Source organism: Mangifera indica, unplaced genomic scaffold (genome assembly GCF_011075055.1).
Source record: "Mangifera indica cultivar Alphonso unplaced genomic scaffold, CATAS_Mindica_2.1 Un_0013, whole genome shotgun sequence".
Taxonomy (NCBI): domain Eukaryota; kingdom Viridiplantae; phylum Streptophyta; class Magnoliopsida; order Sapindales; family Anacardiaceae; genus Mangifera; species Mangifera indica.
The window spans coordinates 60,392-71,658 of NW_025401105.1; the positions used below are offsets into that span (position 1 = coordinate 60,392).

The 11,267-nt window shown below is 35.7% G+C and overlaps 1 protein-coding gene across 2 annotated transcripts; it reads left to right on the plus strand.

Moving 5' to 3' along the window:
• The first annotated feature begins 293 nt into the window (after positions 1-293).
• LOC123205723 (clathrin interactor EPSIN 2-like) lies at positions 294-9,718 on the plus strand. 2 transcript variants are annotated; one of them, XM_044622748.1, is made up of 14 exons: positions 294-449; positions 1,212-1,366; positions 1,634-1,685; positions 1,794-1,873; positions 1,956-2,034; positions 2,288-2,371; positions 2,499-2,644; positions 4,379-4,717; positions 4,809-4,904; positions 4,995-5,254; positions 6,484-6,698; positions 7,523-8,576; positions 8,676-8,914; positions 9,035-9,718. In XM_044622748.1, exons 2-14 carry the CDS (start codon positions 1,332-1,334, stop codon positions 9,287-9,289), a joined length of 2,934 nt encoding a protein of 977 aa, XP_044478683.1. In that variant the 5' UTR covers positions 294-449; positions 1,212-1,331; the 3' UTR covers positions 9,290-9,718. The 2 variants fall into 2 exon arrangements, with proteins under 2 accessions (XP_044478683.1, XP_044478682.1); XM_044622747.1 differs by having other exon boundaries at positions 8,676-9,718.
• Positions 9,719-11,267: the final 1,549 nt, after the last annotated feature.

Genomic DNA, 11,267 nt, shown 5'->3' on the forward strand with positions numbered 1-11,267 from the left:
GAAAGGAGGGGAAAAAAGACAAAAAAAAAAAAAAAAGGATGACAGTTTAATTTTGACGGCAAGTGGAAAATAAAAATTTTCCAAACTAAAAAAAGTTGGCTCCTCTATTTCCAAATTCATGGCCATGCACGGTATAAGTAGGCTTGAATGGATAAATTGCTCCTGGACTTGGTGTGGTGGTAAGTGATACATGAATAATAATAGAAAATAGATTTCACGTCAAGCTGTTGAAATGAAATTAATTTGTTGGTAATAAAAATTAGAAAAGGAAAAACATGGACGCCTTAATTCACTGCGTGTAAGTTGCGCTGTCTTTTTTCGATTTTAATTATTCAGAGTGCTTTCTCTCTCTCTCTGTCTTCCCGATTTAATAGAAAGAATAACAAACAAACGATTTACTCCCTCTCAACCCGACCAACTCAATACAGAGACTCCTCCCCTATTTCTTGGTAAGCATCTTTTTCCTTTTATTTTTATTTTTTTAAATTTTTTATGCCGTTTTAATATGAATTAAATCATCAATTTACCTTCAGATCCGCCCTTCATTTCCATTCCTTTTCCGCTCTATTCATTCATTTTTTATCTTTTTTCCGCTTTTTCGGATCTGGGTTCGTTTCAATTTCTCTGATTATGTTTGTTTCAGATCTTTAGTTTTCATTTTTTAATCTGAACCAGCTCATTTCGGGTCAGTTTGATTTTGATTCGTCTAGATCACGTCAATTCCGAATGTCACATTTGTTTTTCATGGTTTTACGTAATCTGGTTGTGAGTGAAATCGTTGTTTTTCGGAATTGATTAAGTAGTATGCTGCAATTTTATTTAATTTTCTCGTCTGGGTATGTCTTGGATCTCCTAAAGATTTTGTGGGTGATGAATCATTTTTAATTCCTTTTGTTTTATTTATTTGGATTAATTGTTAATTTTTGTAATGGAAAATGATATTTGATTTTTGATTTGTGACATAATTTATTGTTGTTTTTATGCAAGGAATTGATGGTGATTATTATTTTTGTTGGAAATTTTGTTTTACGTGGATTTAATATGTGTTTTTTATATATATATATATATAAATCTGTTGAAGAGTCATCATGGTTTTAATGTGAATGAAATGAGGCTTGTTGTAATGAGTTTGAAGTTTCATGCTTGTTTATTGATTTGTGTTGGAAAGGTTTGTGCGATTCATAATTATTATGGTTTCATTTTATGGCCAGCACAAAACCTGTTTAAACAGTGCGTAAAAAGATTTTGAAGTGAGCCTATCTTTATTTGAATTTGGAGTAGAGCAAATAGAACAGCTACTGGAAGAGCACTAAGTTTGGACATAGCCCGCGATGAAGAAAGCCTTTGATCAAACTGTTAGAGATCTGTAAGTCTGAGAAATATTTCAGTTAGTTACTACTATGTTAACCTTATTAATATTTCAAACCTTACAAATCTCTATTTTTAAGAATTTATTGTTACCAAAATTTATCTGAACTGCTGTTACACGTGCTCTTTTGATGGCACAACACTTTTACCATTCAGAACCACTTACTTTATTGGCCCTTGTTTGAATTTTTTTTGTCCAGGGTTGGTTCATTAAATCCTAGAAACTTGTAAACATTTTGGCTGATTGTTTTCTATTTTCTTGCAGTAAGAGAGGAGTTAATAAGAAAGTTCTTAAAGTTCCTGGCATTGAACAGAAGGTAAAAAATGTTACACAGATTAGTTTATAGTAAGCCTTTAAATGTGATACCATCTGTGCCTAGCATAGAAGCATAAAATAATAGGGGTAGTTTTTTTTTTTTTTTCAGGTTCTTGATGCTACTAGCAACGAGCCCTGGGGTCCTCATGGAACACTTCTTGCAGATATTGCACAGGCTACCAGGAACTAGTAAGCTTGAACATTTAATTCATGTTTGCTTACCCTCACCTAGTTTGGTACAAAAGAATTCATTGGTGAAACATTTTCGCAGTCATGAATACCAGATGATCATGGCAGTAATTTGGAAGAGGATTAATGACACTGGAAAGAATTGGCGGCATGTGTACAAGGTTAGCATTTCTTGGGATGTATTGGTTGCATTAAGTGGCTTATACTAACTGTTCTTTTTCTTGCATCTACTGTTGGCTTTTTCTGATGTTTCTTCTAAATTTTTCTGTGTTATAATTATTGATTATTCCCTTTGTTCAAACGTTTTTTTTGGTGCTCATCTTTTGATTTTATGATGCACCCTAATTATTTTCTTTTTCTTTCTCATGGTTTCTGGTTATAGTAGAACTGAAATATCTTTTGTCTGATCTTCAGGGTTTAACAGTTTTGGAATATCTAGTTGCCCATGGGTCAGAGCGTGTGATAGATGATATCAGAGAACATGCATATCAAATATCAGTAATGATCAGGATTCAGTTCCTTAATGCTATTTGTCAGCTATAATTTTTCATCAGATGCTCAAAAACCTCTCTTAGCATCTTTATTATTTTCTAAAAGTAAAAGATATTGTTTTCCTGTTTTGTAGACGTTGTCCAATTTTCGATATATTGATTCCAGTGGAAGGGATCAAGGTAACAATGTCAGAAGGAAGTCTCAGAGCCTTGTGGCCCTAGTAAATGATAAGGAGAGGATATTAGAAGTTAGACAGAAGGCTGCCGCTAACAGGGACAAGTGAGTCTGCTCTATTTGATATTCAGCTAAAATGCATTAGCTTGGAATTTTGAGTATTGGTGTCTTTGTGTGTTACTCACTATATGTATTCTCAGTATCTTCAGTGATTCTTTCAACTGTTGAAACCAAACCATCTAATAGACTTTTTTTCCCCCTTTTTTTTAAAAATTTTATAGCATATTATGCATTCTTACAAAAGAGAATGTCATTTTCAATTGTTACTCACATGCAAAATTAGCATTATTGTCAAAGGTGAAAAGTGCCAAAAGACAATGAGGGGTCCTATTGCATAGGTGAAAAAGGCGAGGCGAAAACGCTGCTTTTCTACCTAAGGCGATTAAAAAATTCAATTAAAAATTTTCCAATTTCCATTAAATTTAAAATGATTTTTTACTACATCTACTATAAAATATTGACCGGCAATTTCATCAGTAGTTTCAAATTAGACCATTAACTAGTTATGATGTCTAGTCTTCTTTGACAACCATCTATAAGGGATTAGTGACTAGCGACCTATTTGGAGACCTTAGATCTCTCCAACAACCTCTCTGATAATTTTAGAACTTGTCAACAATCTTTTTGGTGGCTTTAGAGCTTGTTTTCAACCTCTAGGTGATCTCAGAACTCACTGGTGAGCTCTGAAACGACCTCAAATCTTACCATAGACTTAAAAAATTGTCAATAACCCTCATACCTGGTTGAAAATTGCCCAAAATCTGTTGGAGAGCCTGAGTGTGTGCTGAAAACTGCCAAGAAATTGCCGGTAACCCTCAGATCTGGTTGGAGATAGACTAGGTGATAATAAAGTGTGCTTTTCCCGTGCCTAAACCATCGGTCACCTTGAGTAACAGCGTGCCTTTGACAACTATGAGAAATAGAGTCATCTTGCTTTTTGGTGTTTTGCAAGATAGAGTTTATTTCAACATTTTGTTTACAAGTTGCCTTTTTTGGTATCTGTGGAGACATAGATCACATATCACTTAGTGGCAATTGTTCATCTTATTACTTTAAGTTATTTTTCTTCTAGTAGCATCTTTGATGAGCAGCATAATATAAAAGTGAAGTAAGATTGTTTTTATGTTTATGTGTTTGAGTAATTGCTAGTTTTTGCTTTTATGTGTTCTCCTGACTGTATGAAAGAATGCTACTGCATTATTTGCAGTTCTCATTTTTTCTGTAGGATTGGCTAGGATTTCTGGCTCCACCATTAGGGTGGGTTATGATAAGATATTTCAGAATTTGTTATTATCCTACTTGTGATAAACTATAATTCTATCTTTGTAAAGCATACAAACCAAAATTGTGTTATATTCATGTTGTACAATTTAAAAAGTAAAAGCAACTATTTAGTCTTGAATGATAAATATTGGGAAAAGTTAAATCTTGTAAAAAATCCAATTCAAGGATTGACATGGTTAGGATGCAACTGAATTTGACGGTCAAGTGCTCTAGAATATCTAACTACTTGCAGTGTGACTTAGATCCACATCTGTTACTGCTGTGAAGATATGGCAGCTAATTTATGCCCTCAACAGTTCAAAAGCCTTTTAGGGGGTTATATAAAGTGAAAACTAGTATTTCTTTCATGGAGTAATTGCTGTTGGTGTTATATGCCTAGGTTTCATGGGCAATGTGAGTACAGTAGAGCACATTTAATTTGTGGATTTATCGTCTGCTTCTTATTCAGAGGAAATGGCAGCTCTGAGTGATATATTACTGTTTTCTGTTAAACAGATTTCGCAGCCCATCGACAGGTGGAATGTATCAGCCAGGAGGATATGATGACAAATATGATTATGATCGTTATGAAGGCTGCTATGGAAGCAGGGATGATGACAATGGTTATGGAAGAGAGAGAGATTATGGGTATAAAAATGATGATCGGTATAGCAGAAATGGAGACTCTTATGGTCGTGATGGTGATCGTTATGGCAGAGATTATGAAGATCGCTATGGCAGAGATGGGTACAGGGATGATGACTACCGTGGAAGTAATAGTGTTGACCGTTACCAAGATGGGTCAACTAGGAGCTCTGATACAAACCACGTTGACGATGGTCAATCATCAAATCGGTACCTATCAAGTTGTGCAAAGAATGATTGACAATTTTTATCCTGATCTGAAGAATTAATAAAATTCCACCATTTTTGCTCTTGTTGGCAGGCAACTTGAGCGGAATTTTTCTGAACAAAATATTGGTGTTCCTCCTAGTTATGAAGAAGCCTTTAGTGAATCTCGAAGTCCTGCTCGCAGTGATAGGTATTTATATATGTTATGGAAATGCAGTGATATATTTCTTGCAATTGTAACCAAGACTATGGTTAGTTCTAACTCTTATTTTGCTTAAAGGGATGGAGAAAATTCAGCGGCATCTTTTCCTAAAGCTTCTTCTCCAACTGCTCCTGCAAGTTCTTCTCAACCTGCTGCTTCTGGGGGATTACCTCCACCTGTTCATCCAGCAGGTTCTTCTCCAACTGCTGCTCCTTCAACTTTTTCTCCACCTGCAGGCCCTAGTCCAACCCAAGGAACTAACTCATTCAACAATTCTACATCTGGGAACGAGGAAGTTTTGGCTTCTGATGAATTTGATCCACGTAATTCATTTTCAGGTATGCTAATTCCTGTATAGGTGTTAATTGTTTTGTTCAAATAATGAAAAGCCTTGTAGTAGTGTCTTTTTTTGCTTTTATATTTAGACCTCATAAATTCTCATAATTACTGTTTCAAACATTGAAATAGGGTTGATGGTATTTTTATTAAAAACTTGATTTCTTTTGTCTGTTTTAATTCATTATTCAAATGTGAGCTCACTGTTTTGGTTCCAATTTTGTGATAGCAGTGCCGGCTTGAGAGTATGTTCTTGTTTATTTGTAATTTATTGCATTGGTTCTTTTTAATTTCAGTTCAGTTCTGACTGTCTTTAGTTATGGAATGCATATGTTGATTTTAGTTTCCATACTTGCAGCATATGAGAATTTATATATACCAAAAAAAAAAATAGTACTATGTGCACAAACAATGACATGTCACTATATGACTGGATAATTTTAAATAAGAGGTAAAACAACACCCAATCACATGGTGACATGTCATTGTTTGTGCACAAAGTTGCGCATATTGTTTATGCACATATTTTTATTGAAAAAAACTTCGATACTTTTCAAGTGCTGAGTTAATTCATCTAGGTAATTGCTTCAGGTTTTAGGAGGGCAATGTGTCAGTGGCACTGAAAATTCATCAAATATAAATATAAGTTTAGAGAATGAGTAATGCTATGTGTTCTGAGAATGAGTACCAATTTGGATACCAATGATAATGTGTTATTATGTGATTAAGTATTATGTTATTAAGTATTATGTTATTCTTAGTTCAAAATGGCTCAATTACATGGTGACTTATCATCAGTGGTATGCAAATTGATTGTGATTATAGGTGCACATAGTTTATTGTTAGAGAATATGTCAACTCATTTGGAGAATTTGGCTGGTATTTAAGTCTAGGCTTCAGTTGTCGTGGAAACTTTCAATTTGAAAAAATATGAACTAATTTTAGCCCAGAGCCATTCTGATAGAAGGAGCAATTTGTTAAAAATTTGCATTATCAGAAGGTGGCACTGCAGCTTGACAATAGGGAAAAGGCTGTTCTAATTTTCCCTTCTTGATATATATTTTTTTTCTTTTTGTAAAATTACTGGTATCTCTCTTGTGCGACATGATGCACTGCTATTGACAGCAGGTTGGGGCTTTCTGTATGTAGAAATAATTTTTTGAAGAGTTTGTTTCTTTGTTTCTGATACTATTCTATTGGGAAATCATATTTTCTTCTTTTCTTTTATCAGCTGTCCCTACTGTTTCAAGCACTCCTGCCCCTACGACAGCCAATAGTGCTGAATTGGACTTGCTTGGCTCTCTGTCAGACTCGTTTTCTTCAAATGCATTGGCCATTATGCCAGCCATGCCTGCAAATGCCAGTACTGAAGCTGATGCACAAGCTAATACTGGTTCATTACCCACATTCACTGCAACACAATCACCATCTAATATGATGAATCAGGTAACAGATTTGTGTAATACATTGATCTTGAAATCCATTTTCCTTGGGTTGATACGTTATATAAAGCACAGATTTTATTGGTTCAGAGCAAGTTTAATTTCTCCTGGGAAGTGATATCAGCAGACTAATTGATTTTGCCTCTTAAAGGTGTAACATCATATGGTTTTGAATATTTTGACACAACAAATTCAGTTGTTGGAACCCTTAAAACACTATATTTCAGTTAAATAGGAAAAAGAAACTTGCAGCGAGAAAAATATTAGTGATCAGTTTTTGAGGTGTTGGCGATTTTTGCTTATAAAACAAAAGTTATGTGTTAATCTAATTTTCATGGAATCCAAGTGCTTCCGATAAACATGGACAAGAATGATGTAACTTCTTGAACATTAGACGTATGGTATTCTTCTCTATTAATTTGAAAATGATATTATAGTATTTGTAGTGTGAAGGTAACTTTCTCAACATAAATGAAACAGAGACAAACGGTTTTGAGAAATGTTTTGAAACTTACAATATGTGTGAATAATCTCATATCTGTGGGATTTCCGAATGCATAGTATGAATACTGACTGACAAGATGTGTTTACCCTTCAAGGTTAGAAATATAATATTCATCCTGGATTTTTCTTTTATTAATTTTGTTGATGTGTAGTACTTGAGGATTATGTGGATATTTTACTGTGATATTCACTACATGATTAAGAGGCTAGCTCAATCAGAAAAGGAAGCTTGTAATTGCTGCAGACTTCTTGTATTTCTTTATTTTTATAATTCTTTTGTCATATTATTATAGTTGTTAAATGAACTTGTTTTCTTCTGTGTAGTCATTTGATGATCCATTTGGGGATGCACCTTTTAGAGCTATCCCTTCTGCAGATTCTATAACAGTTCAGCAACCAATTTCAGCATCAACAGCTTCTTTCCATCCAAGTCAAAATGCCCAATCACCCCAGCCAGCTGCCCCCAGCATGGAATCGGTTCCCAACTTTGGGGACTCATTATACGGCATTACATACTCATCAACAAGTGACTCCAATAGTCAGCCTCCCTCAGTAAACTCACAGTTTTTGCCTCAAGAACTATCGCAGCCAGAGACTGACATTCTGGCAGACATCCTTCCTCCATCAGGACCTTCACCATCTGTAGCATCACAGGTAGCCTTTTCAGCTCCAGCTGGCCAGCCTGCACCAACCCCTAATATTTATGGGAGCCAGCCTACACAGTCTACTGCTAATATGTATGGAAACCAGCCTGCACAGCCAACTGCTAATATGTATGGGAACCAGCCTGCACAGCCAACTGCTAATATGTATGGGAACCACCCTTCACAGCCAGCTGCTAGTATGTATGGGAGTCAATCTGCACAGCCAACCACTAGTACTTATGGGGGCTTTCATCAACAGCCAGGATCTGTGACTCCACATCAAGGATTGACAGGTCATGTAGCTCCAAACATAGCCCCTCAATCCCCATCTGGTTCAGTTGAACAGCTTATCAGTGGGGCCTTCACACCGCAGGGCACCTCTACTACCCCTGTTGCTTCATACATGGCTCCTCAAACTCTAGCTGGACCAGCTGCACAGTTTAACAGTGGAAACTTTCTACCACATCAGAGTTCTGTAGTTCTTTCTACTCCACAAAGCCCTCAACAAACCCCACCTAATCCACCTGCACAGCAGAACAGTAATTCACTGAGTAACCCTCTTCCTCAAGCAGGACAAAGCCCTATGATGGCTTCACAACCATCTCTTTCATCTTCGTCAGGTGCGCTTGCTTTGGTACCTCAATCTCAACCATCTAAGGAAAAGTTTGAGCTGAAGTCAGCAGTTTGGGCTGACACTCTTAGCAGAGGGCTAATTGATTTGAATATATCTGGATGTGAGTGCTTTCATCAGTCACAAAATGTAGTGCCACAATTTCTTGTATTTAATATTCTGTCTTGCTTAAAAGTTTGAAATCATATATCTTTCTGTGCAGCTAAGACAAATCCTACAGCGGACATTGGAATTGATTTTGATGCCATCAATCGAAAGGAAAAGAGGATGGAAAAGAAAACTCCACAAACTCAGGTAACATCTAATGTTACTATGGGTAAAGCTATGGGATCTGGTTCTGGGTTAGGTCGTACTGGAGCTAGTGCTATACGGCCTCCATCAAATCCTATGTTGGGTTCTGGCATGGGAATGGGCATGGGCCCTGGTATGGGTATGGGCATGGGCATGGGTGGCCAGAGCATGGGAATGGGCATGGGTGGTGGCCAGGGTATTGGCATGGGCATGGGCGGTGGCCATTTTGGCATGGGTATGGGTATGGGTATGGGTATGAGCCGTGGCCAGGGTATGGGCATGGGCATGGGTGGTGGTTCAGGAATGGGCATAGGAAGCTATGGAGGCATGAACCAACCAATGGGGATGGGGATGGGAATGAACAATGGCATGAATATGGGTGTTGGGATGAATATGGGAATAGGGCAAGGAGTTCAGATGCAGCCACAAACTGGGATGCCTCCTGGCACAACTATGCCAGGTGGTTATAGGCCCATGACAGGTACAAGTGGTTATACTCAACAACCATACGGGGGTGGCTACTGATGAGACAAAAGCTACCTCCCTACAAAGAAGCAGGAAGGGCGGTAGATACATGTTACATTATGAGGTAAAAATGTTTGGCATGGCAAATCTAGTTTTATCATCATTCAATTGAGTACGATAAACTTCATGTTACATATATATGGTATTGAGAGCTGTAATTTCTTTACCAACAGTTGTCATTTTCTGAGGTGTGGCCCAATGTTTTTTTTGTCATTGATCACATTATGCCTTAGTCATTTAGGGCCACGTTAGGTGTTTCGGTAAAGTTGCTTTCATCAACTGTTGTGAAGTTGTGTACTAGTGAGGAAAACCTGTTGTGGTAGATTGTTTCATTTCTTACATTATATTCTTTGTGATTTTGAAAAAAACATCTACCATACGTGTTAGTGAACACAGAACAATAAATTTCATAATTCATTTTTGTACTTAGATTTGTTTCTTCTAAGTTGAACTTACTTCTTTCATGACTTTGAGTTTCGAAGATTGAACAAAGACATTAAATCTGAACAATCTACGGATATGTAACGACCATAGAGATTTTGTTTAATCTGCATGACAATACGTACAAATTGATGTAATATTACTTGACTTTTTCACATTTTTGTATGCACATGGAGATTTATTTGCCAGAGTACATGAGCGTTGTTACATGAACTAATATATTATTCATTTCTTCTTTTATATCATGATCAACATTAAAACTGTAATGGATTTGATATCTTTTGCCGGGAGTTTGATCTTATTAGGTTCCGATATGGTTTGTAACTTCTAGCTATTGCAAATAAAAGGCCTCTCGTGCTTTGAAATCTGGCAATGAGAGAATTCAAGGTGATTGCGCCGTTGAATTTATATGAGCAACGTTTGCATTTTTATGTTGCGGGGCTTGGTTGCAGTTGATCTAGTAATAATTATGAAGTGGTGATGGCTCTATCCAACATATGAATCATATCTCTAAGGAAAAATGATTGGATCTCTCTCTAAGAGTAAAAGGGAATGTGTCGAAAAATTACAAGAGTTAAATTATAATTCTGCCCTTGTACTGATTTATATAATAATCCTTATTTTGCCAAATGATGTTTATACCCTTAAAGTGAAAGTTTAAGACAATTATATTACAGTTGCGATAGTTTACTTTGATTTAGTGAGGAGAAATAAAATAAGAAAATTGTCTCTATAAGATAACTTGAGTGGTAAAAGTTAGAGTATTTAAACAACAAAAAGAGAATAAATTTAAAGGATTAAACTTTTGATTTATCTAATATATTGGTAGAGGTTCTAAAAATTCGAAGGATTGTCATCTTCAAGGATCTCATTTCTTTTTTTAAACCACATTAAGAGTGCAAGCAATCTAAAGCCATTTATACAGGGTGTTTAACAAATCTTTACATCAAATACATTGTGTTCCCAGAACTTTGGATTGGTTCCCATCTCTATATTCAGAAGGATATTTTACTTCTTATAGGATCTTTTTGGGTAAAAGATCCTTGTAATTCTATTTTTAATAGGATTCATATATGTATAACAATTGTATTCCTCTTTAAATTAACTTATAAAAGAGAAATAATTTTACAAGAAAACAATTATGAAAATACGTTATATATCCCAAGAATCTCTACTCTTGGCAAGCTTTCCGTCATAACGACAAACATTAGAAGATACACTCCCTTATCATAACTTAAATGCATGTTAGTTTGTCTTTGTTGTGCATCTATCATCTTGAGACAACTTATAATTTGATAACTTCTTAAGGAGATCACACAACAGAGAAATAGACATTCAAGATAAATAATTTGAAACTATAAAAGATATGATATTTATATGTTTTGACATATACAAAGGAAAGGATGTGAGAATACAATACATTTGATGCAAGGGTTTGCATTATAGTGCATTTCTCTCATCTATGGATGTTAGTGGGTTATATCGAACCACATGAATACCCTATATCTTTGTGTGGCATTTTATATTATCATATTAT